The sequence below is a fragment of the Rhagoletis pomonella genome, unplaced genomic scaffold (assembly GCF_013731165.1).
Source record: "Rhagoletis pomonella isolate Grant_MI unplaced genomic scaffold, Rhpom_1.0 Rhpom_scaffold_00005, whole genome shotgun sequence".
In the NCBI taxonomy this organism is placed as follows: Eukaryota; Metazoa; Arthropoda; class Insecta; order Diptera; family Tephritidae; genus Rhagoletis; species Rhagoletis pomonella.
Window position 1 is genome coordinate 47,298,995 of NW_023458559.1, and position 27,911 is coordinate 47,326,905.

General features: G+C 37.1%; 3 protein-coding genes across 3 annotated transcripts in view; 2 read left to right on the top strand and 1 right to left on the bottom strand.

The window, feature by feature from the left end:
- The window catches only part of LOC118739068 (glycerophosphocholine phosphodiesterase GPCPD1-like), a 481,215-nt gene extending 478,622 nt beyond the window's left edge, over window positions 1-2,593 (top strand). The window contains exon 2 of the mRNA XM_036470191.1: window positions 546-2,593. Within this exon, the coding sequence (XP_036326084.1) occupies window positions 546-2,465 (1,920 nt within the window). The 3' untranslated portion in view covers window positions 2,466-2,593. The remainder of the gene's footprint in view (window positions 1-545) is intronic.
- Window positions 1-3,685, bottom strand: part of LOC118739069 (glycerophosphocholine phosphodiesterase GPCPD1-like) — a 6,663-nt gene extending 2,978 nt beyond the window's left edge. The window contains exon 1 of the mRNA XM_036470192.1: window positions 3,681-3,685. The gene's annotated coding sequence lies outside the window, so the exon portion shown is untranslated. The remainder of the gene's footprint in view (window positions 1-3,680) is intronic.
- Window positions 3,686-15,162: 11,477 nt separating this feature from the next.
- Window positions 15,163-17,632, top strand: LOC118739910 (glycerophosphocholine phosphodiesterase GPCPD1-like). The gene has a single exon (XM_036471410.1). It carries the CDS (start codon window positions 15,249-15,251, stop codon window positions 17,550-17,552), a length of 2,304 nt encoding a protein of 767 aa, XP_036327303.1. The 5' UTR covers window positions 15,163-15,248; the 3' UTR covers window positions 17,553-17,632.
- The last annotated feature ends 10,279 nt before the right edge of the window (window positions 17,633-27,911 follow it).

Below are 27,911 nucleotides of genomic sequence, written 5' to 3' on the forward strand. Positions count from 1 at the left end.
TTCAAAACAATACTTTCGAGCTCAAAAGTCACGTTTAGTAATTAAAGGCTGAAGGAAGCAGCGTATTAGTTAAATATGTGTCTTATCTACGCAGATCCGCCTTTTGTTTTTGTTTATGTGGCGAAGGCTCGGCTGACGCACGTGAACTTAGACGAGCGCGGTTGACTTTCAAACTCTGCTGACTCCCCTTCCCTTCCTTCACTAACTAAGCGTTAAGCTGTCGGCGACTAATTAATTCTAGCCGCATACATATCGCTATCAGTAGCTAGAAAATATGTTACAAATTGTTGTTGGGAAATGTAATCAGTAATACCTGCTTATTTGCAGAAAAAATTACGCTGTTGTACGCCAAGTCTGGAATAAGTTAAAGTTTCAATCAACCGCAACTGCATTCAAGCTTTGACAAGCACAAGAATAAGATCGCTCTTAGATTTACTAAAATAGTTTTTTTTTTTATAAATAATTACTTATTTGAAATCTGAAAAATGCTACCTTCAAAAGTACTAAAACATTTTCGTCCTTTTCTTTTGCTCTTCTACCTGCAGTGCGCTTCGTACGTAGACGCCGCATCGATTATGAACGAAATTTTGGTTTTGGATACGGCCGCGCCATCAACGACAACTTCACCATGCACGCCTACGCTGCAGCAATTCGCCGTCGAGTTGCACACTGACCTGGGTCCTAACGAACGCGTCGGCCTGACAGGTGATGTGAAAGCTTTGGGTGAATGGCGTTTGGAGCGTGCTATTGCATTGCAGCCACAACAGGGCGGCCGCAAGTGGGAGGCCAATGTGTTACTGCAGACTTGCCGCAACATCAGCTACCGCTACTTTATCTACACTGAGGACAAGCAAGGACGCAAGCAGATACGCCGCTGGGAGACACGCCTGCAGCCGCGTGTGCTCAAGCCTACTGGCGAGTTGGCTGCGGCCGAGACGCGCGTCGATCGTTTTGGTGATGCAGATGGCAGCGGCGAGACGCAAGTGAATCGTGGCTGGTTGACCAATGAGTGCATAGTGCAGCTGAAGTTCGAACGCGAGCAAATGTTCCAGGTGCTTGATATTGAGAAATTCGATCCAGCCGATGAGGTGTATGTGAAGATTTTGCCCCTAAATGAAGAGAGCGAGCCAACTGAGGCGGGCGTACATGTAGAGGTGGCCAAGTTGAAGTATGGTGAGAGTCACTTGCAGGCACAGCAGGCTTTCGGTATTGCATATGAGCGCGGCGACGTTGTTGTATTCCACATCACAGCGCCTTGTCCATTGCAGACCGCCTTTGCGTTGCTTTTCCACACACCCGATCAGCGACCAGTCGGCAAGGCGGTAATTACAGCCGAGCAGCTCGCTGGTAGCGAGGGTGTTCTGGAGTTGTCTATTACCGAGCCGGTACCCGAAGCCACCACCATCATATCGCGTCTAACGCTACCGTACCTGATCGTCAAGCCATTTGCCGACAAGACACTTGACTTCCGCACCACATATGCGCATTACTGGCCCAAGAGCTGGCCCAATCTGAATGTTGGCCACCGTGGAAATGGACGCAGCTACATTGCAGATCCGCCCGCCGAACGTGAGAACACAATCGCTTCCTTTATGCGCGCCTACGAAAAATTCGCTGACATGATCGAGTTGGATGTGCACTTGACAGCCGATGGCGTGCCGGTGATCTATCATGACTTTGGTATGCGCACAGCGCGGAAGGGCAAGGAAATCACCAAGCCAGAACAACTGGAGTATGTGCTGATCAAGGATGTGGATTACGAAAAGTTGAAGCAATTGCGCGTGTTCGCCATCATCAATGGCAAGCCAGTCGAGTTTCCGTCACACAACGCCGAGCCACGTGTGGAGCATCGCATCTTCCCTACGCTAGTCGATGTACTTGAGGGACTGCCCAAGTCCCTGGGCATCGACGTGGAGATAAAGTGGCCACAGCGCCGTGCTAGTGGCGCGCCTGAAGCGCACCAGACAATCGATAAGAATTTCTTCACCGATCGCGTACTGGCGACCGTCATCAATCATGGCTGCGGCCGTCCGTTGCTCTTCTCCAGCTTCGATGCGGACATATGCACCATGCTGCGCTTCAAGCAAAACCTTTTCCCTGTGATGTTCTTGACCCAAGGTCAGACGAAGAAATGGTCACCCTTTATGGATTTGCGCACGCGTACTGTCGAACAGGCTATCAATAATGCGCAAGCCTTCGAATTGGCTGGCACAGCGCCACACGCTGAGGATTTGCTGAGCGAAGAGGGCGCCGAATTGCTGCGAAAAGCGCGCAAGCTGGGCCAAATTTCGCTGGTCTGGGGCGATGACTGCAATTCGAAGGAGCGAGTGAAGTACTTCGTGAACATAGGTGCGACTGCGACTTGCTACGATCGCACAGATTTATACATACCCGATGACAAGGAGCGCGCGTTCTTCAATTCGACTAGCCTGTTGGCAGAATTCGAGGACCAGTGTTTGCGTTAAGTGGGAGCAGTGTTAGTAATAATTGAAGGGGGTAGGGGGGTGAGCGAAAGTCCATCACAAGGAGGGTAGTTATTAAGTGACAATGTTTGATCGGCCTGTCGATCGGCGAAAAGTGGGCGGGTCATTTGCCATAAAACGATATGTGAGGGATATACAAAGTAGAGGCAATATATAGAAATACATAAATATAAAGTAGAAATATATATATTTTTTTATAAAAAATATTCACAAGTAAAATACTAACTAGAGCAATATTCAAAAAACTCTTAAATTTAGAAAAGCAAAACACTTAGAGACAAAAAAAATTATTAATTAATACACACACCAGCAAATTTAGGCATATACTATTATGTAAATTTTTAAAACAACAACTACATATGTGTGTTCAAACTAAAAAAAAACTTAAGAAAAAATATGCTTTAAAAAATATAGCTAAAAAAATAGTTCCCTTAAAAAAATGAAATTTTCAAAAATTTGGAACTGTTTTTTATTTAAGTCGCCACTTGCGATCGCCGTCGTTCGCTGGCGAATGCGGAACGCTAGGTGTGCGCATGCTTGAACTCGCATTTTGCAAAAGTATAAGGTACAGTAGCAATGTGTTTGGCTGGCAATGAAGCAGCAGCGGCGCAACTCGAGCTCCAGTGTGGTGCGGTGACCCCCCAAAGCAGTAAGTAACTCTGCCCCTGATGAAATGCTGAAGGCAAAAAACAACTCTCAGTACTTGCTAATGGAACTTGAAATTTTTATATATTAAATATTTAAAAGTGAGAGTCTGTATGTTTGAAGTTGATCAGGGTGAAAGTCACACACGGACACGTAGGAGCAAATGGAGTGCTATTTATTTCGAACTGTTTACGGATTACTATTTTACCTTATAACTTTGGCATTTGTTGAATTTATGACAGCGAGGCTAGTTTTTTTCTATTAAAAATTTAATTTGAGTTAAAAATGCCAATAAATTAAAAAAAGTTGCATATTATTTCTTCTTGGAGTTTGTTTGTTTGAACATTTTTTTGTTAAAAATTGTGTTAAAAAAATTGCAGCTAGGTAGTTAAATAATTTATATAAAAATTTTTGTTTTATATAATTTTATTTAATTTTTTGTTTGTTTTTTTTTCTATATTTACTAACGAAAGTGATAGAGTTTATATTCACAAAAAATATACATTTAGTTTGATAGTCTAAAATACCTTACTTATTGTAAAATTTCTTGACACTTTTAATATAAATATCCCTATTGATATTTTATAATCTGGTGAGATGATTATTTCTACAATGTTACCGTTAAGGTAATTAATGGTAGTTTATTCGTAAAATGCACTGAATGTGTATTACTTTGAAGTATATAACCGTCGGTATTCAAAATAGGCTTACATGTATACTAGGGTGGTCCTTAAAATTATCAACACCATGTATTTGGGTCGTCCTTAATATATTAACATATAAATTTTGTATATTTATTTTGTTCTATGCACAAAATAAAGACATCGACGAAAATTTCAAAACTTTTCAAACAAATTTAGAGGTCGCAAAAATTTTTAAAAATTTAATTTTATGAATTTATTAGAATATATTTAAATAATATGCGAAATTTACCAGATTTCAGTCACAAATTTTTCCGAGTTATTGCAATTAAAAAAGTTAAGTTTTTTCAAAACCTGGTAGCGACCCCTAAAAATTTGTTTAAAATTTTGAAATTTTCGTGGGTGTGTTTATTTTGTGCCTAGAACAAATTAAACGATTGCTCTGAATAAAATTTAGTTGTTGATATATATGGGCCACCCTGGTACATTCATATGACAATAATAGACCTGTATACAAAGTCTTCAGACGAATTGAGGGAGTAGGAGATTTTATATCCTCCATTGAAATTAATAGTATTTAAAATTTCATCTATTCGAAGAACCAAAAAGCTGAATATTTCCATCACATAGAGAAGTACAGGTGTAGATATTGAGATCAGATCAACATCATGGCTATTATATTCGATTTCTTCATCCAGCGTGAAAAACCAACATAAGGAAGAACTCAAGATAGTCGCTTTGGGACTGAATCGAGCCAACTCGGCCAAGCATCATTAATTCAATACACATCCGAATGCCAGGCAGTTGTGGAGTAACGTTATAGCAGAGAAAGACAACAGCAAAGGGAAATAACTAAATACAGACGTTTTCAATATTAAAACCATATGAGCATTGCTTTCATTTCAAAACTTCTACGTCCCTGGTATAGCAGTGGTTAATGAAGGAATGCGTCTGGTAACGTTTTAACTTTTCGTATCGAAAAAACTAACACCAATGGAAACTGATTCGCTATGCCATAATCTTTGCTAAGCACACTTAGTAATAGAGCTTTTAATTTCTGCCGAAAAAACAGCTAGAAGTCGGTAGAATTGTCGTCATTATTCAAACAGATGGCATAGTTTTTTTCGATCCATCTCTTAAGATACTCAACATCTACTCTACAAACAATTTTCCTGAGGTTACTTAGAGTCAGTAAAGTCTTTTAAAATCATTACCAGGAACAAGGAAGGGTTAGAAAGTGCGAGACCACTTTGGAAGTTCAACGTAGCCGCATGAATGGTATAACAGCTCCCGTCAACTACTAACTGTCGGTAGACAATTGTGAAATGTGAAGCAGAAAATATCATTTAATTTATATTCACTTGCAGGTTATTGAAAGCAGAACGATTTTCATGCGATTGGATTACCGGTAACGAAACACGGATACGCCATAACACATCAAAGACTAAACAGCCATCGACACATTGAATATATTCGGGTTAATCGCTGACGCTCAAGGGTTCTTTTGTGGGCTAATAAGATTACGACAACAGTTTTTTGGGATACTCGTGTTATAAACCACACCTACCTCGAAAATGAAGAGAGACAGCCGACGAATATAATGTTTGTTATATATTATATTATTATTATGGCTACACCATCCGCCATGTTCACCAGATTCAGGCGGCAGTGTTTTTTTTTTGCTTTCTCAAACCTAAAGCAGAAAGAGATTTAACTACAATAATGAAATGCAAAATTGAAAATATGCTGGATGTAGTATACAGAAATTGAAAGAATCTTGTTTCGCCGTAAAACTATCCGTAAATCACACATTCTCGGGCTTATTGAGCCACCCTTGCATGGAGATCAAGAGAAACTTTTTCCGTCGATAAAATATCTTTCTGTGCCCAATTATTGGGCTTACTGAGATACCCTTGTATGAAGAGTATTAGGATTTGAAATGGGAATCCGCAGGAAATGAAGAATTTAAGCTGACACATTATAAAGCTAATTAATCAATATGAATTTCAAGACAAAGCATTTTTAAACAAAGTGAGGCGTTAATGTGTATATAGTTTGTGAGGCCAGTATGTAAGATGAGTGTCAGGATAGGCTTTATTGCCTACTCCACCATCCATTGCGAGTAACAGAAAAATTAAAATCCGACAGGCGAAAAGACGACTCTAAACTCAATATGTAAAACCAGTTTCTCAGAAAGGTATTGAAAGTTGTACGCTCAAAACTGTATGCAGCGTGGACATTTTTTATAAAGCCAATAATATTAGTAAGTCAAAATGAAAGAATAGAAAAAGTACAAGTAAGCGAGTGCAAAAAAGAAAAAGCAAAAAAATAAACCTTGCCGATCACCTCATGTTTAAACTCTTATGGCCTTATTCATAAAAAATAAAGTAGGTTTAAAGAGCTTTATAAATTGACGTTTTCATACATTTTTCAATTTATAAACCTTTTACAAAGCTACTTTAATTGTTATGAATAAGACCGTTAGAAATTACCGAAACTTTTAATTGCAGTTTTGGCGAAAATGAACTATTAGATTTTTTTAAATGCAACGTTTTCGCAGTGGAATGTACAAAATATCTTTTCGAAGAAAATGAATTAAAATGAAAAGACAAGAATATACATAGAGTAACGAAGAGTTAATAAATAGGCCGCCTGTTCTAAAATCCTCCAAAGATATAGTTCCAATAATTTTTATTTTGTTTAACTATTTATTAGACTTATGTACATTAGGATGATTAAAAAGTGCATGTGGGTAAAGTAAAGTCGGAATTTTAATGCTCTCACCCCCTTGGATTATTCCAGATCGAAAAATAATATTTAGAGGTCGCTCGAAGGGCACAAAGTTTTCCAGATACCTATTCTATATGGGAAACAATCATTTTTCGTGGAAGGTATAGAATTCTTGAAAATCAATATTTTTCGAACGGAGAACTTTGTTTTTCTTCGAAGACTTCCAGTAATAATATTCCATTTTTTATTTACCATTTTTTAATAACAGCCACTTTTTGTGATTCCCCCATGGGATTTTTTTTGCGGGTTTTAGAGGATCTAAAAAAATAGTTAGTATTAAAAAATTGGTAAATAAACCATTGTGTTTTATTATTGAGACACTTCTGAAGAGAAACAAAGTTTTCCTATAGAAAAATATTGATCTGTTCCCATACATATATATATATACATGGGAAACCTAATATTTTTTGATTTCAAAACAAAAATAGGAGTATGTTTTTTCGAACTAGAACAATCATAGTGGGTGAGAGTATTAGAATTCCGACTTTACTTTTTTTACCACCCTAATGTACATATGCAGTGACCTTAATAAAATACCAATTTTATAAGTACAAATAAATCTGTATAATAATTAAAATTAAAATCGGTTTAAACACTAAATAACAAGTTCTTTTTGTAAAATAAAACAAATAATGGGTGTTCCAAGAAAATGATATTTGACAATTTTTTTATTTTTGCTTTTTTTAATATTTGTTCGGTTTGTTGTTAATTAAATTTTTATTTCATTTATTTTTTATTGGTTGTTTATTTATTTTTTTGTTTAACATGTATGCATATATAAATTTGATAAAAAATTCAAAAACTCTTAATTGCATCTGAAAGAAACAGCGATTACTTTTAAAATTACCAAAGATAAATATAACAGAAATTTGTGATATTATTTATTTATGTATTTATTCATTTACATAAATGTGTGTGTATTTAATACGATTAAGTGATTAACCTATTTAAAAAAAAGCATATTGAAAGTAAAAACAGATTTTAAAAATTAGCTGACAATAAACAAGCAAAGCTTAAATAAACTTAACAAAGTGAACATGTGTATTTACATATATATGTTTCATTATTACTTTCTACACTAAACTAAAATGCAAGCAAAGGCTAATTAAATGAACTTTTACGATGCACTACTCACTACGGTACCTTAAAATATCAAGTAGAACGAATTACAGCACTAATCATTGAACTACATACTTGCGTACAAAGATATATTAATGAGAAAAGTTGCACTGTTTATAAATAAATACTTGAGAGCTTATGTAAAACGATAAGGCAGCAAGTACATAGATTTCCAATGAATAAATAGCACAAACTACAGAGTACCTTAAAAGCACAGAAATACTTTTAAAATACAATTAATATGGCACTATTGCTAATTACTTACCCTCTTGGAAAAACAAAAATTAAGAAGACGAGCACACATACATATATGCTGCGAGGACAGTTTCGCTTGAAAACTCGTAATTTTCATACACTTGCAATTTAAAATATAAATACAAAATAGTCAAATAGATGCAAGGCATATCAAACAGGTAGTAGCATTAGAGCAAAAACAACATTTGCATGTATTTTGTTGTTGCTTCTGGTATCGAAAGTGTCAAAAACTGTTCTGATTTTTTCTTCTAAATCAAAGTGTGCCATGTGAAATACAAAAAAAAAATTTAAATTGGATAAAATTAAAATTGTTGCAACTTTCTTTCTGAGCAAATTTTCTTGCTTCTCGAAGCATGGATCTATCTTTTGCAAGGCCCAGTAATCAGCGGTTGTGCTGCTGAGTTGGGCGAGCGTTCCAAAACCTGCTATTCAATCGCTTTTTTTGTATGGAAAAAGGTTTCACATGCAATAGATAGATAGGCGGCATACACGGAGCGTCTGACTCGCGAGTCATTTGTGTAGGTGTTGACTCGTTTTCAGTTGAATCATTCAGAGTCATGACGGGAGTCATGTTGGTGTAACTACCCTGCAAACCAAAGTTCCCGAAATCTTAAGGAAATCGTTAGGAGTATCTCATTACTGTAACGATTTTTATTTTCACATACACATCCAAACCGACTCACGAGCCCGACGCACTGTATATGCCGCCTATAACAGCTAGGAATTTTTGTGAGAAGAAATTAAAAATATTTGACATTTTTGAGACCAAATAATTAAAAAAAATAAATTAAATCAGGTGATCTACTTATACTACCTGTTCAATGTGCCTTGAATAGATGAAACTTATATACATATGTATATACATATGTACGTATTTATGTGTATTTTGATGACAATTATAATTTTCTACATATGAGAGTTATTGAATACAGAAAACGTTTTTATAGCAAATAAAAATATTTTTCTATGCAGCAAAATCTCTTCACTACTTTTTACTCTACGTAACTTAAAGAATTTAGAGATATATACTACTCAATCATTGTTAATCAAATAATGCACTTAAAAACTTAAAGGGCTACTTCTGGATGATAAATTTATATGCAGAAAAATTTGCTATTTAAAGAGATACACATATTTAAATATTGAACTTATAATGGACTCAGTTTTTGAGCTGAAATTGGCCCTTAACTACATTAGTGAAGAGCTTAACAACCCTAAACTAAAAATATAAGAGTCGTTATCTAATTCTAATATATTTATTACACATATTTATTATAGCACAATATATGAAAAGAAGAGCTGTGCTCGATCGAAAACTACGAAAAAGGCCTAGAGAGTTCAAATATCAATAAAATTATAATAGATTCAATAATTTTTTGTTATTTAATTTTATAAAGTTTATTTTGAGCACTAAGCATTAAATGACACACATTTAAATGACAAAGTAGTGGATTAAGAAATACCTGTGCCATTACGCAAAGAAAAATTGTCATTAAATTCGTTTCCACATGGCGTTTTTTAAATGGCACATATTTTTCGTCATTTTAATGCCTAATGAAAATTCGGCATAACTTTGTTAAAACCAAGTAATTTTTAAGCAAAAACAAAAAACCGACTTCAATTCTCATATAAAAATTTAAGATTATCGTTAATTTCTTCATGATCCAATAATCGGATTTAAACCAAATTAGTATGGGACCTGTGAAGTAATACCTTTCCTTTAATAAAATTATAGAAATCGGTTAACGTGGTCCCAAGTATGCGGTAACATACATACATAAAAAAAATATTCCAATAAACTGATAACCCTTTCCTTTTTGTGAAGTCGGTTAAAAATGTAACAAACTTTCGTAAAAATTTCAAATTTTTAATCACCTTTTCTGGACTCTTGAGTATGCAGTTTTAGAAGCCTATTCAGTTTTAGTAATGGAGTACATGTTACACGTAGCTCGGACTTACCGCTGATTTTTGCAGTTAATTTTTTTTGCTGACGCTATAGTGCATTTTCTTCCATACAAAGTGTGTTCCACGAATTTTTCATATGGAAAAAAAATGTTGCTCATTTTAACTGCAACTTCAACTGCAAAATCAATGGTAAGTCCAAGCAACTTCAAACGCACACCTCGTTGTACTAAATTTAAAGGGCTACAACACTGCTTACTCAAATCTTTCTAAGAAATACAATGAAAGTTTTAGATTTTTTTGAAATATTGTACAAAGTTTAAAACTTGGACTTATATGTACTTTTTTTTGTTAAAAAACGAACTATTTCTTTTTAAAAAGACAATGTAAAATAAAATAAATGAATTATTAAAACTTGTCAATATGTAGTGCGTTTATAATTTTGACACGCGGTGTTTTTGTTTTCAAATGAAAGAAAGAGAGCTGTGCTCACAGCAACAGTTTATAATGAATAAAGAATGATCGAATGAACTTTATTGTTAAACTAAACAAAATTTGTTTACCTTATTCTGAAGATACTTTGCAATGAGTATAAAGCTACTCATGTTTTGGTAAGTTACTCTCAAGCTTTTCTATGTTCAAGGATCTAAGTTTTCTTCATCGAAGCGGCACACCAAGAAAGGTTTAAATTTGGCATCTATAATAACAATTATAGCACTATTCAACAGAAAATGTTTTTAAGCTTTGTACGAACTGATTCTGAACCAGCAGCTTAAGTAAACTATAATCTACCCCAAAGTATGCAACTACATTTTATCACTTTGAAGCGCTCAGACTTATACTTAACGAAGTCAGGTCATTAATTACTTACCCAGGACATCGTTCCGCGGCGGAAGATATCTGCACTAAATACAATCGCTTATCGGTTTGGTCCGATGCCAAAACACTTTGCCATTTGCCTCTCTCCTTTGCGAATTGGCGCCAGTTGTCCATCTCGAGGGCGGACATATCCTTTTGAACTTGATCCTTCCATTTTTCGTAGGCGCTTTTCTTTCGTTGACCAGCCATGGTCGCCGAGTCTAAGGGCTTTTTAACTGGGGCGTCCTTATGCCGGTCAAGCCAGCGTCGTTAAAAAGTTTGGTATCATCTTCGGTACGTTTCGCTCACGTGAACAGGGCCATAGATACTATTTATTGTCTCGAGTATTTAAAAAAAACTGGAAGACTGTTTAAGAAGGGCCAATTTTACACACATATAATTTCATCTGAAAAGACAGAGATGGAAATGAAATTTAAAGATACCCTACGTGTAGAAAAAGAGACATATAGAAACATTAACGGTACCAAAGACGGCAATATAAACAAGTAATAGGAAATGACAGATAATAAATATCAGACAAGGCAAATAGTCTTCTATTAAATGGCATTTTTTTTCAGCCAGAAAGGCCACAATCTTCATCGAAAGCATTATTCGCATTATGGGCATTATTCGACCATTTCAGCACAGCAATATAGAAAGAGACAAGGTAGTTGATGAGATGTTTCTGAAATGAGAATAAATGAGGCATACACTCTCTACAACCACCGCACATTGATAAAATTAAACCAATTTATGAACTAAAGAGGTCTCAAGTTCATTATGGCTGTGGTTAAATACGGGAAGACGGAATACCTTCCGAAAGTCGAATGATATGCAAAGAAGTAGTTCTGCTGAGGTAATTTATTTATTTTTTGTTCGTAGGAGGGGCAAATACTTTACGCACTGGTCGCTAGTTTCTATACTACCTTCCTCGAGTGTAAGACTGCCACCGAAGCATGTTGGGTTATCCACTAAAACCCCTCAGTTTGCGGCGGAGGATGAATATCACGTATCTCGCAACTGCTCCGTATATTTCTTCATACTGGATACTGTCTCCGTATATTTCTTCCAATATTCTGCGCGAAGTCAAGAAGTACTCGCAAGTGAAGAATGTATGGTGCACGTTATCCTCGACGTTTTCACCGTAGCGTCAGAATGGTGGGTCCATGCTGCACATCCTTTGGAGATATTCTTGGAAGTAACCATGACCGGTGAAGGTTGTGTGTGGTAGAAATCTACTTCCCCGTGCGCTTGTTTTAACCATGTCTGAAGGTTGGCTATCGGAATATGTGTTCATTGACCTTTTGTGCTCGGATTCCAGTTTTATTGCCACTGCTGGATTAGTTGCCCTTGCCGCGAAAGCTGCTCGGCCTATTTCGGCACTCAGATTGTAAATCTGTTTTGCTCGCGAGCAAGTAGTTCAATTTGCATGACGCCAGAAACACCTAGAACCGCGTCCGCGGACACTGAACGGTATGCAGAAGGATTGCGTAGTGCCCCTCTGCGGTGGACCGAATGCATTTGAATCCGGTATTTTTTGACTTTCAATGCGTCCACCCATATTTCTGCCCAGTACACGAACACCAACTGGACTGCTGTCATGAAAAGTCACTTCCGGTTTTCACATACTCCATGAATGTGTTCGCAGAATGTGAGTTTGTTGTCTAGCCTCACCTCTGGGTATTTTGTAGACCTACAACTTATCACGAGCTGAGGTCCGACCATCATGTTTATAACTGTTGGGATCTGTTTATTTGAGCTATGCCAGTTGGGTGTTTCTTGCTGTTATGACGGCGGTCACGTCCTCTGCGAAGGCGAAAAGGAAGGCGCTCTCCGGTATTTCCGTGAGCAGAAGACTGTCATACATGGCGATCAGGCCACTGTACCGCTCCGCCAGTTATGCGTCTCTTTCTACGACTTTACGTTGTGTCGCACAATAGCCAACGGTACCTGAGGTAGTACCGAAACATATCTAACAAGTTTGTTTGAACCTTTAATGACCGTTCCAACGCTTACAACATGTCGTCCCATCTTGCCAAGTTGAAGGCGTTCTTAACGTCCAGGTTGACTAACAGCACAGAATGGCCGTGCCTGGTGACAGGCCTCTTGGGCTTTATGTACCGCCTTGACTAGTTCAGTGACCCAACCTGAAGCCATGTTGTATCCCTGGCTATACTATGAATGTGAGCATATTTATATTAAAGACGAATACAAAAAAACCAATTTCAAGACTGAAAACAAAGCCAATATCTGCTGAGGTAGTTAGTGGAGTTGAAATTCTTGGAACTCAAATTGTTCAGCAGGTTAATGCCTTCATAATTTTTTCTTTTATTTTTGTATGCGTATCCTCCTGGTACTCACTCTTAGAAGCCATTCATAATGAACAACTGTATCTCCGAGTGGAAGTGTGGATCCCGCCACACCAATGAATTAAGGATATATATAAAATAAATATAGAGATTAGGCAATGGTAGAGACGAGGCTATATAGAACCAAGTATAATATGGAAAAGGTGTTCAATTGTGGTAAAAGTTGAGCTTACTTTAGTTACAGAGATGAGCACGGTAACATTTATATGATAGCGTGGTATAGAGGTAGAGTAAGAAATAAAGATAGAGGTAAGAAGGGCAAAGGAACAGACAGGAAGAGTGGATAAAAATAGGGTTGAATTTACCTAGATAGAAAACGTTAGTCGCCAAGACTCAGAATAATAATTATTTCATGGTGGAGTTTTAAGAAATTCATCCAAATTTTCGTAAGAATTATAAAAGTCTTTTCATAACAATTAAGTGTGCGAAAATTGGTTTAAGTCATCGATAACTATTATTTTAAGACTTATATAATTGAAGTATTTTCATAATAATTATCAGCGAGATAAATATTTTTAAGTCTTCAAAGACTTTTATTTTGAGACTTATATTATAAAAGTCTTGTCCTAATAATTATCATTAAGATAAATATTTTTGAGTCTTCAAAGACTTTTATTTTGAGACTTATATTATAAAAATAGTCCCGAACTGGGTCCCAACTAATCCTGAAATGCTACTGAACAAGTATCTTAATATAATGATTATTGGTTGACTTTTATTCTTTTCTCTTATAATAGTTATGTCTCTGGTTAGTTTATGGAGCTTAGTTATAGAGGTGCCAGAGATAGGGATGGAGAGAAGCGATAGGTACAGGATAGAAATGTCGGTAGATAGCGGATGAATAAAAACTGAGAAAGATAGAGAAATAAGTAAACCAGTGGGAGATACATAGTCCTCAGATGTTATTATCTTATACTTAGATCAGCTGAAAGACTACTTTCCAATGCTTAGCACGAGGGTGTATGATTACCAGAAGTAGAAACCTTAACTTATTAGATGTACATATGCATGTATATTATAAAAAAATGTGTGGTAGATAACAAAACTAAGAAAGTCACTGGTTTTGACACAAAACTAAATCAATTGGTGAATAAAATTGTCGAACGTGTCTTATAAAAAAAGCCAATGCAACTACCTTACATAGTCCATTTATAGTTTTTTATAATCATACTTCACACATCACAAACATTATGGGATTTATATGAATGAGAAAAGCAGCAACGTAAGGGACAGTTTGAAAAAGAAATGTACAAAAAATTAAAAAATAATAAAACAAATCAAAACACCAACACAAAATGCATAATAATGACTAGAATCTACGTAACTATGCCACAGAAATACGAATACCATCAAAATGACAGACTACAGTAGATCTCAGTTTAATTATACTTCGAGTTGCTTTCAAATCCATTCAAATTTCTTAAATTAAAACCAGCACCTACTCTACAAAGTAGTTATTTTAGAACACTAAATATTTTCCGTTTCATTTAATGATATTTAACCTTAATTCGTTCCGTTTCGTTCCGTTCCGCTCCGTTCTATTCCATTGCATTTCCCATTCACTTCCAGACCACCACAGTTCATTCCATTTCATTCACTGCTTACCATTGCATTTTCTCTCACTTCTAGTACTCACGCCCTAATTCATCTCACCTCATCTTTTCTCATTTGATTGGATTTGACTTAATTTCATTTCATTTTCTATATTTCATTTCGTTTTATCTCATCCCATTTCCTTTCATTTCATTTCATATCCCGATTCTCTCAACTATTAATTGCAACGCGCGTTCACTGTATTATTTAAATTATCGGCGTCAACTTGTCCAACTAAATCGCGCTTAGCTTATAAAAAAGCAAAGAGAATTTCCGCCGGCCTAAACCGTTAGCCGCGCTCTTAACTTTTCTTCAGCACGCTTTAGTTGGCTTCATACTGTCAAGCGGCAAACGTTATCGTCAGATAAATGCGACGGTCGTAAAAGACGCGAAGAGCTGCGTAGCCGCATTAAGTGAAGGTAAAAATTGAATAAAAAGTGAAAATAAAAACATAAATAAAACTTAAACAAAGGTTTAGTTTAGAAAAGCAGATAAAAAAAAAACAAAAAAAGAAGAAATCACACACTGGACAACGCATAGCGCCGAGTGTTAAGCATAGACGCACAACTTTTATATCTTTCATCTTTCGACCAATGATTGCTACAACAAATCCCATTCAAGTGCTCTTGTCATTTGTTAGCGCGCTGTTGTGCGCGCAGCTGGTGGTGACTGCGCTAACTGAAATTAGTAGCGATGTAGACACGGACAGTGAATGGTCATTGGACTTCAAGACGTCGTCGGAGATTTTTGTACAACACAACTATGGAGCAACGGAATTTACACCACCCTACAATCTTACACAGCAGCAAATGGATGATTACGAGCAAATAATGAGCGCCAGCGAGGATATGCCGTCCAGATCGCATGCGCTTTGGAATCGCACACAAGGCCCAGCTGGTGATGACTATTTGTCAGAAGACTCGCGCAGCTTCCTTTGTTTACCCATTATGCGCATTTTTAATGTGGATATACGACGCGAATTGCTGCCGCATGAACACGTTGCTGTCGTTGGTGATCATGTGCGACTGGGCGCTTGGCAAGTAGAGCACGGCATAGAGATGTCGCCGAGTATGGAAGGAGGTGCGCAGTCTTCGCCGCAGATTTGGACTGCCAAGGTGGCGGTATGTGCCAACGCGCGCTTGCATTATCGTTACTTTATTTACACCGTTGATAAGCATGGACACCGGCGAGTGAGTGAGTGGGAAGGCGTACCGTATGGGCGCGTGCTGGAGAAGCATCAGATTTATCGACCACCAGGCAAAGATAAATTTGGGCTACTCTCACACATGACCATCGGCGATGTGGAGCACGAGAAGGGCTGGCTGCGACGCGAGTATGTCATCGAATTTAAGTTCATCTGGGAGCAGCATATGCAGTTCTATCGCTACTTGGATTTGAATCGACGCACGCAATTTTGGCTGAAAATGGCCGTTTCGCGAAATGGTCATGCGCTGCCACCCAGCGCGTGGCACAGCACAGAATTGGAAGTGTCTCGCTACGCCTACAATCGGTCACAGTTTCAGCAGCAGCCCAAGCGCGGTGTGGCGTACGTTGCGGGCGACATAGTCATATTTCGCTTCACCGTGCCGCTTGGCACGCGAAACTCCTATCAGTTAAGTATTTCTACGGTGAATGTCATGAATGTGGGTGAAGTGCTGGTATTTCCCATGGACTTGCGCGGCTCAGAGGGCGTGCTCCGCTTGCCCATACATAATACTGTGAATGGTTTTCAGGTTGGCACATTATCGCTACCCTACGTCATAATACGTCCTCTAGTCGGCGCTGTGGACTATAATCTACGCGGCAGTTTTCAGCGCTATTGGCCCATGAACTGGCCCTCTATGGATGTGGGTCATCGCGGAATTGGCGCTAGCTTCAACATGGATGCACCCTTTGTGGAGAATACCATAGCCAGTTTTAAGTACGCTTACAAAAACAAGGCGGATATGGTAGAGCTGGACGTACAGCTGACGCGCGACTATGTGCCGGTAGTATGGCACGACTTTGGCTTCCAAACCGCGCCCAATGGACGTAGAGTCCGACACATAGACGACTTGGATTATGTGCTAATTCAGGATCTCACCTACAAGCAGCTGAAGAGTAGTCGCGTCTTCTCCATTGAGGATGGCAAAGTCTATGATTACACGAGTTTCAATGTGCGTAGCGCATCCGAAGACGAGCGCTTATTTCCCTTGCTGCCACAGATCTTCAAAGCGTTGCCGCCAACGGTTGGCTTGGTTATTGACATTAAGTGGCCGCAAGCGCTGCAGAATGGCGCCGCTGAGTCGGCGCACACACTCAATAAAAATAGCTTTGTTGATGCTATTCTACTGACGGTTGGGCAGCAAGGCTGCGGGCGGCCGCTCTTCTTCTCCAGCTTCGATGCCGACATCTGCACCATGATGCGCCTGAAGCAGAATGTATTCCCTGTGGCATTCATTACATTGGGTGAAACAAGCTTGTGGGAGCCCTATATGGATTTGCGCACGCGCTCCTTCCACGATGCAGTGAATTTTGCGCAATCAGCCAACCTGCTGGGCACCGTTGCGCATGCGGAAGATTTTCTCGACAACTGCGTCACACCTGACCACGGTTTGGATTTGGGTCAGGCGACATTTGTGTGGGGCGATGATTTGCATGACGCGCAGACGGTTGAGCAATTCAAGCGCTGGCAAGTGTCTGGCGTTATCTACGATCGCATCGACCTGTATGGCCCGCTGCGTAAGCGCGATAGTTTTTTCAACACAGCTGACTTAGTAGACCTTTTTACACGCCAGTGCATAGTTGTTGGGCATTCGAATTGCTCCAGTATACTTGCGCTGCCGGATGGATTTGACTTGCATGGAAAACTGGTGAGTCGACTGGGCTGTGAGGTGATTGTGCAAGCCATAAGCTGAGTCTCGTGTGCTTGGGGAAAAACACTGGAATTTTTTATGCAATTATTTGTGTATACAACAAATTAATAGCCATATGGCTTGAGTAGGCATTTAAAATACTTAAATTTTATTCAAAAAAAATGTTGCTTGCTAATGTTAAAGTGGAGAGATAAAAATAAATAAATACACAATTTTCATTGGAAAAATTCTGGTTTTCTTTTTATGAAGTAACTGGTTATTATATGTGTTACTTGGAAGTGGGCACACACAACTGCAATTACCAATAGAGTACAGAGCCACAATGAAGTCTAAAAATCGCTTGTAGGTTGCAATTTGGACAAAAGCAAAGAAACATTGTTGGCAAAATACAAAAAGAAAACAGTTGGTTTTGAATTAGGCTACATAGGATTGGCCGCTAGGTATTTGCCGAACGCAGTTTATAATGTAAGGAAGCGCATCAAAGTATCGCACTTATGTTTGACCACCAGCATAGCGAGACCTATACCAAAATCGATTTCAATTGTGTGCATAAAATAAGCTATCAACGACATTAACTCACGCCCGATCATCACCTTCACGAACTTCTGCCCTGTAAATGCCGACATCGGAGTCCCATCAGCACTGTAGACGACCAACTTCAGCTGTGTGGCACAACCCTGGTAAAGTCTATATAATGTAGAAGACAATACTAATACTTATCCAGATTCAACCCCGACATATCGAGCACATGCCCTCATACGACGCCCATTATCCCTTCACTTGTCCCTCAAACCCATTCAGCTAATACCGTTCTGCTTTGGTCCGCCCATTGAAACAGCATGTTTCCTGGTCCTACATTAGTTGATCTCTACGTTAACGATTGATAGATTAGCTGATTAAAGCAGGGTTAAGTAGTGCCGCTAAAATAACAACAAGAAACTTCAGTTGCCTCGAGAGAGTCCGGTAACTTTGTCGTAGTTAATTACAATCTGGATATTGGAGTAGGTGAAATTCCTACGGTGACACGACACTTACCATCCTTTCATCTGCCAATCTTTTTACTAATATCCACATCCTTTATGGACCATACCGTTACCCTGGATAGCGTTGGCATTTCAGAGGTCTTTACTTGTTTAAAAGAGCATTAAGCAGAGTGGGAAATCAAGCATATTCCGTAATCCGTCTCTCTTCAGAAGCTGCGAAAGTTATAAGAAAGGGCAGGAATCGCTTCGTAATCCGCTATAACAACAACAACAAGCATACAGTGCCAAAGTGTGGAGCTACCTATCTAACTGGCCACTTTAACTGCCGCGAGAGACGATCTGCCATTAGATCGCCCTAAGGACTATTCCAGGATGACGAATGGTGTCACCAGAAGTTAAGGTTTCCTGGTTTCAGTGCTCTTATAATTAAGTAGAGTGGAGAAATATATATTCTGTAATTTAAGTATTCTTCGACCATCGGTCACCAGGTTAGGATAGGTTGGTGTGGAAGTAGGTGCAAATAATCAACTCACTTAGACCTTGAAGGTCCATTGTGATTATAAAACCATATTGAAGCTCGGCCAGCAATTTCCTTCAATATCTCTATGCCCCGGGACCGATATGAGGCTGACCTTGCATAAGGCGCTAATATCGTTTAGAGCTACGATGCATTCCTGTGCATCCATTGATCTTAGCATTACCGAATTCAATCATTTGATGGTCGCATGGCTGTACGAAAAGAAATTAATCGCAGTCTTCGCGACGGCAATCGTACTAAGTTAAACAGCCACCTCATCTAGAGCTAAACTTCGGCCTGATAAACGCTACAGTGGTGCGGACTTCCGACGGATAATTGCAGTTCTAATTCATTAGAGAAAACTCCGTAGCCAGCCCTTTTGTCTAGCTTGCATCCATCCGTGTAAAAATTCAATTCCCACCTTCTCCATAGTCAAGGTATATTCCGATCTCTTCTTGACGGAATTTTCGTCTTTAAGAGCCTATCGAAGGTGGGTTCATGGGCAGACTATAGCACCATACTTTTTCATCAGCGCACCGAAGCGGCGACCACATATTTTCCTACCAGATTTATCGCAGAAAAATTGGTTAATACTTCTAACCAGGGTTGTTGCGAATATTCGCATTCGCATTCGCAACTGCGGAGCTTCCGCATTAATTTTAACATTCGCATTCGTTTTCGCATTCGCAATAATCAATGCGGAGCTTTTGCGAGTGCGAATATTTTGCGAGTGGACCGATAAAACAAAAAAAAAGGCGTGAGTACTAGGTACTCATGAAATTTAATGTGTAAATATATGCGAACGGCAAAGCATAAAATTACGTTTACATATAAATATAACCTCAATCAAAGCTCGTTAGCTGTCAGATTGGTTATGCTTGTTATTCACACAACTCGAGGAAAAGTTAAACTTCTTCTCTGTGCCACCGTGGTCACTTTTTTCTGCAACACATATTATGCCATTTAAATATATTTTAACTGAATATTTTATTAAAAATACCTTTACAAAGCTATTTTCCTTACTAGCGTCAAGTTTTGTTTACTTTAACATTTGACATTCCTCCTCTTCTTCGCAAGTATAATAGGTAAAACTAGGTTGGACACCAAAAAGTTATCGGTTTAATCTAAGATATTTTTAATTATAATTTTGCATGGCTAATCTCTTTTTCTAATAACAGATTAGGGAGTTAAGCTCGAAAATTAGGATACTCTTTTTATATGTAAAGCTATTATTAGGCGATTCAGTTACATACATACAAATGTAGGTTTAGTTAGGAATTAAACATTAATTTCACTTATTTTATTCATTTTGCTGATTTAATTTTTTTATTCATTTTCATTTTTAATTCTTTTAATACATGAAATTATCGGTATGATTGATAAAATATGATAATTGTATATACTTGTGACTCAAGGGCGTAAAAATATCTTGGAAACACCGCATCAGTTATTGTTTTTGAACTTATAAGTAGTTTGAGCATTTCTATCTGTATATATTCCTAAATTTAGTTCATGTAAATGAGAGTGATTTGTGGGAGAGATGTGTAGAGATTGAAGTTGCAGGATTTTACCCGATGCTTTTTTGTTCCGTACGTTTTGCTGTTACTCACTCTTTACTCTCACTTAAGAGAGTGATTTTGCTGTTTGACCTTTTTCCAAGGATTTTACACCAAAAGTATTGGACCAGAGCTATTATATCATCCATACATATGCATATCATACATACATATATTCATGTATGTTCATCAGTTATCAACGGTCCCAGTTAAAATGATTTCAGTATTTTTTTAAATTTTCGCCTTGCTTTTTTATCAGAATAGACTACTAAACCTATGCCTAAAACCATCTACGAATATCAAAACCATGGCATGAATCACGTATGACGACAATCGTCTGAACGATATCGTGTCGAGATTGTCTTGCTTCATAAAAATCAAAAATTGTTTGATCGTTTGTGCGATATCGTCAACTCGATTCCAGTTTTGCTTCACGTAACAGTAACAGCAACACGTAACAGCAACACAAATGCATAAATCAGTATTTTGACAACATCGTTTTGTCGGTATCCTTTGAACGACTATCGTTTCAAAGTTACGTGATTCATGCCCAGTTGCAACAAATGACTCCATACATATTTATGTACATACATAGGTACAAAGCGGTATGCATGTGCGGAGTTTAAATAATCGGAAGTAATAATCAATTGTAGCGCATTTCCTCTTACTATGCATATGCCTAAATGTATGCAACCATTTACAATAGCAACCAAACACAGGGTGCTTCTAATGAAAATAAAAATTTTATGCTGAAATCCATATGCTAAGCCCTTCGAAATTTTGTGCTGGGATATGCGTTACAGCTTTGCAAATTTTACCCCTACCGAAACCAAAGATGTATACACATCAAAAATTACATATTGTAGCCAATATTTTTGCCTGTGGTCGTAAGAGTATTTGTGTAAAAAAACTGGTCAAATGTCATATTTATCAACTTTTATAAAAGTGTCTTTAAACTATTATTTCTTAAGCTATATATAACAGAGCTATCAATGGGCAGCCATAAAAGTTCCCACTTCTACTTGACCTTTGACGTACGTCAAAGAGAACATAATCCTTTTAATAATATTTTTTTCTGTGCTTTAAATACCTGCTTTGGGTTCTTTCTTTATCATGATTTTTTTGGACCAATCTTAAAAAAAACTACCGGACACAAAAAAAAAAGAAAGTGTGCACTGTAATTCTTAACAAAATTTTCGTGATTTGCCTTTGATGTTATAGGCGGCATTCACAGTGCGTCTGACTCGTCAGTCGGTCTGGATGTGTTTGTGAAAATAAATATGTCTTAGTTACACCAACAAGACTCCCGGCATGACTCTGAATGATTCAACTGTGTGTAGTCGAAGGCAAGTCAACACGTACACAAATGATTCGCGAGTGAGACGTACCGCGTATGCCACCTATTACATTTATTTGTTTGAATAATTTCAAATGGGGCTCTTTGGGGAATTTATTTTTAGAAAAAATTTTAAAAACAGTAGTTTTGTTTACTTGTTGGATAATATTTTTTTCATAGGGATATACATTGGATCCTTGGCTAAAAACTTCTGTGGTAAAACTGCCCCTTCTTTGCTCTTTAAAGTCAATGAGTAAGCTCCTTCAATAGGGATTTCCAGTAGAAATGATCAACGTCTAGCTATAAAGAGAATCGATGCTCAAATAATTAAAAAAGCTATAGGTCTGACCTTTAATTAGATAAGAATTACGAAACTATCTGTTATTCAAATGCTTATAAGAAAACGGGGTTAAGCACCCCGCAGCAAAAAAATAACAATATTCTGATCCTATTCGGCTGGCAGCTACGACTTTGAAAACAGAATTTTGTTCAAAAATAATAATCTATTTTCCATATCCATCCATTTAGCTTGCTATAGGCATTAAAGTATTGTAAGTATTAAAAATGAATTACAAAAACTAAAATCGAAAAGTGCTCTAAAGTTACAGGTTCTCCAAATTCTGAAACAACATGACATATGTATCTGGTTTGGCTTGTAAGCGCTGTTTAAACAACGATCTCGCATTCGCATCCGCGGATGTTAGCTGTTAGATATTCGCATCCGCATTCGCATCCGCGGATGTCTAAAATTCCACATCCGCAACATCCCTACTTCTAACCCTTTGTTTGCGGTGATCCATAAGGCCGCTGAAATCCACAACAACGCTGTTATTTGGACCTTACTCAGTAGTTTAAGGTCAATAGATCGCCTTGTTTATTCTTAGAAGAGTTCACCGCTTGAAATCCTCTGTAAGTCACTTAATTTTCCAATAAGATTTCCGGACGTTTTTCCTATCGGCCAGTAATTTAAGTTGCGCATTCCTTTAGCTTAGGCTAAGTTTAAAAGTATCCTCTTCAGTCTTCTTAGTCTTGCAACCTGTTTGGGAACTATTCAAAATCAATCAATTAATTTCGAGAACACCGTCACATCAAAACTAGTTTGCCTAATAAATACTCACCTTCTTATAGAGAATAACCTTCCGATCAGTCGATTGATCCAATTTTATGAGAGACTCCATTAGAAAGCTTCACAACCAAATCTGAACACAGGCCAACAAAAATGGAAACAAAAATTTGGTGCAGTACGTGTTTAAATTGTTTTTTTTTTGCGCTGATTACGAATACGCAAGTATAAAGTTTTGGGATTTTCTTTTCAATAGCACAATTTTCCATTTTTTTTTTTTTATTGTTCAAGTGCGGAGATGGTGTTTTCAACGGCAATAGTTGAGCGTTCTAGCTTTAATTTAAGCCCGAGCAGAAGGTTCTATCACCTTTGGTTTCTTTGCTAGAGCTTCTCAAATATTGAAAAAACGCGATTTTTTTTCAAAATCTGGAGCTGATGGAAACTTTATACCTACGGATTCATAATGAATACAAAAAAAGGAACAGTCCAACGCCTGCGTCTTGGTCTGCAGGCTGTATCGGAGATACAGCCGCTAAATTTAAATGCAGAATACGTGGCATGGTTAAGAGCATATCCAAGTCAAAAACGAAAGCACACACTAAGAAAAAAATATCGACAACAATAGCGATAATAACATCGATAAAAAATCGATGAAAATACCGATATAAAAATCGATTACAATATCGATAGCAAACTCGATAACAAAATCGATCAAAACATCGATAACGAAATCGATAGCTAAATCGATTTCAAAATTAATTACAAAATCTATCAAAAAATCGATTTCAAAATCGATAACAAAGTCGATTACAAAGTCGATAACAAAATTGATAACAAAATCGATAAAATATCGATAACAAAAGCGATAATAATGCCGATAGCAAAATCGATAAAAATATCGACAATGAAACCGATAAAAATACCGATAACAAAGGCTATGACAATATCGATAGCAAAATCGATAAAAAAATCGGTAACAAAACTGATAAAAATATTGATGTGTTGTTTCACAACAAAATCGATAAATATATCGATAGCAAAATTGATAACAAAATCGATAGCATAATCGATAGAACAACCGATAACAAAATCGATAAAAAAATATATCATTATATCGATAAGTTCCGAAAATATCGACAGCAAAATCAGTAACAATATCAATAACAAAATCGATAAGAATATCGATAACAAAAGCGATAATAATATCGATAGGGAAATCGTTAACACAACCAATAAAAATATCGATAATAAAACCGATAAAAATATCGATGACAAAATCGATTAAAATATCGACAACAAAATCTGTAAAAATATCGATAACAAAATCGATAGCAAAATCGATAACAAAATCGGTAAAAATATCAATAACAAAACTGATAAAAATATCGTTAACAAAATCGGAAAAAAATATCGATAACAAAATCGATAATTATATCGATAAGTTCCGAAAATGTCGATAGCAAAATCAATAACAATATCGATAAAAATTTCGATAACAAAATTGATAAAAATATCGATCACAAAACCGACAAAATATCGATTATTATATAGATAAGACCCGAGAATCCCGTAAATCTCTAAAATCACGAAATAGTTCCCAGATTGAGTCTCTGTGCCTCTATCTATATCCTTTTCTCTACGACAACCCCTATTTTAATCTTTCTTCCTCTATCTTCATCTATTCTTTTATCGGTATCCTCATCCTCATCTTTTTCTTTATATTTATCTTTGATTTTATTTTTATGTTTATCATATTCTTTATCATTTTTGCCTTTATCTTTACGCAACTTTGTTTTTGTTTTTATTTTTATCATTGCCTTTATCCTTTTCTTTATCTATGTACGTTCTCACCATTACTTTTATTCTTGGATTGGTCTTTTTTTAAGTGTTGTTTCACTTAAAAAAGTTTTCGCGTGTTATGCAAACATTTTTTCATATATATATGTATGTATGTACATATATAATATGTATAGACATACATAGATTACTAAAAAATAGAAACAGATCCACATTAACTGCAATCAACATATGAACATACGCTGCGATTAGGTTATAAATATTGCGCCATCTGTTTATCAAAAGCCGAAATATGTACATACGCACACATGTATACTTTTTGTCTCCTTCCCTCACTTCCAACGCATGCACGTGTTTGCAAAACGCTGAAGTGATTTTGTACGGGATACTATTTATGCCCATACGCTTGAATCAAATAAACATACATGATAAAAACATAGCAAGGTAGAACCGTTCTCTCAATTTGTCGGCCATGATTTTTTTTTGAAGTTTGCCAACATTTTAAAATCATATAAAAGTGAAAATAAAGAATTGAAATTGTTTGAAATTGTTGTTGCTTGAGATTGAAAATGAAAATGTGTGTGTGTGTTTGTGAGTAAATTTAAAAATTAAATTGTTTGGAAACGTCAAGAATTTTAAAAGTGACTCTCAGCGGTTCTACCTTACTATATTTTTATCATGCTTAGAAGATATCAAGCAATACTTCCCATATACCAAACGACAGGAAAACTCTTGAATTTTTGATTAAAGAAAACAAAAATAAAATCATTTCGAGCATTTTGGTAATAAAAAAAATTTGCAAATTTTTTCAACAATTCTTTGCCTTAAAATGCTCAATATTTGTTGAATTTATATAAGATTTCTACAAGATAATATTTCAATTGGTCCAAAGGACCTATATCCCGAAAATGAAAGATATATATGCATATCATAAGCTGCTGGAGCACTTTAAAGGCTCAAAATTGACCCCAAAATAAGCAAATGTTTACCGTTCTTGTTACGACAGAAACCGAATTGGTTACTTACGAAAATGAATCTGTCGATAGGCTTGGAATTTTATCTTTGAAACGCCATACTTTTCTTTGAAATCGCTTCATTAGTTCTCATGCAATTAGCGTTTTTGTGAACCTCTAAAAATTACAACTACAACATTTCAGCATAGCCTCCATATCGAAACGTAAGACGTATTCTACGTCAAAGGTCTATCAAAAACATCTTTAACATTTGCGGCACCAAAACCAGTGTTGCCCTCTGTTACTATTAATTTTTTGTTAACTCAAGAAAAACTTGAAATGCATTTAGAATGCTTGTGAAATATAAAACACTTTAAAGCTTACTGCGTAAGTACTTATACTTAGCTGTTCTAAATGAAGTTGCGAACACACAAAAACGCTTAATTGCAACACTCTAAGCCATTAGACGACGCAGTTAAAAACAATGTACATACGCTTGCTTTCTCTTCAACATTTCGGCAGCTGCTGGCTGCTATCCTTTGCTGACACAGCATGCCAGTGGGAAAAGTAGTAATGTAATGCAGCTTAATTTTAAGCGGAAGACATTTTAGTTGTACAAATTGTTGTTGTCTCAAACAACAGTCGTGATTTTGACAATACCCAGTCAGAAAAGTAGTAATGCATTACATGCGTGATAAATAATATACCTAATGTATTTCTTATGAGTTCTCGATTATATTACTGCTAGCTATGTAATCAGTATTCCATTGTACTCAAAAATTTCATATTAAAACACATTCGATACTAGGTAATGCAAAATTGAATGCCCCACTTTTTTAGGACATCGCCCTGGCAAAAATATGCATTTTTGAATGTGAAAAGCGTTTTTTTACTGGTTATTTTTTCGATTACTATACATTACATTTTCCCACTGGGTACCTAAGCGTGCTGGCGATAAAATGTTATGTGTTGAGTCTTAAATGAGCCACATCAAAGGAAGTTAATGAACCCAAAAACAAACGATTATTGAAAATAGAACAACATTAATCGAATTAAATTTGTAATGACTTAATGCAGACTAATGAATGTAATGAAAGTACTGTGAATGTGCTGCTGAAAGTTAAGTTCTTAAACTTTGGAAGTGATGTACACTGCTTGCGTCTGCATACCAAATTAAAGGATTATAAGCCAAGACTAAAAGTTGGTTGTGTGGTGATATAGGTTAGGATAGGTTAGGTACCAGTCACAGAAGTAAGGCACTCAGACAATTAAGAGATTGATTTTTGTGATACCACAATCGATAAAACGTTACGTGCCACTTATGTAATTACGTATTCTCGTACGTAGTCTCTTAAACGCTGGACCCTAAAGAAGTTATGCTGAGGTGACCCACTTCTGTCTGAAATACACTGCAGCAGTCCGGAAGTCTGAACTAAGTATGATGTAAAGTAGAAGACCGCTCCGCTAATTCTGCCGTCCAGTTTCCATCCAACCTTGAAGAAGTTCACTGCTCTACAGAAATTCCGTCCCTCACAATTCTCCCTTGAGGGAAAGCGGGTAGAGAAAAAGCTTGTAGGGCTATTTCGGCGGCGCAGACGTCCATGCGATCAGGGATGAAATCGAAGTCCGCCAGAATGCCAGAGTGTATAATCCTAAAACCGGTTAACTACTAGATTTTCCTGTTATGCTCCTACATCACTAAAAGCATTTATTCTAACACTCTCAAGATATTCGTTGAGGTTAGGTTAGGTATGCTGCCAGCAACTATGTGGCTTCGCAGAGTCCATTAAGGTCCATAGCGTTACCAGATAAACTACGACCACTTTAGACAGCTATTCACTATGTGCAAGGAGCAATTTTGAAGAGCATCGCAGTCGTCTTGGCAAACTGGAACAAATTGTTATACCCTATCTTGGCGGCGGCTTCCAGATTAGGTAGAAAACCTGCTCCCATTAGACTAACCCGCAAGCTGCTAAGGGCAGAACGTTCGCAGGCGATATGCTCCACTGTCTCCTCCTACGTTTTGCATCTTCTACTGATCTTATCGTTAGTCAGAGCCAGTTTATAGGCGTAAGATGCTAGCAGGCAATGCCCATTTAGAACACCCGCCAGTAGCCTTGTGTCCTCCCCTTGAGGGAAAGGAGAAACTTCGTGAGCTTCATGTCATATGATCTGCACATAGCTCTGATGTACCTA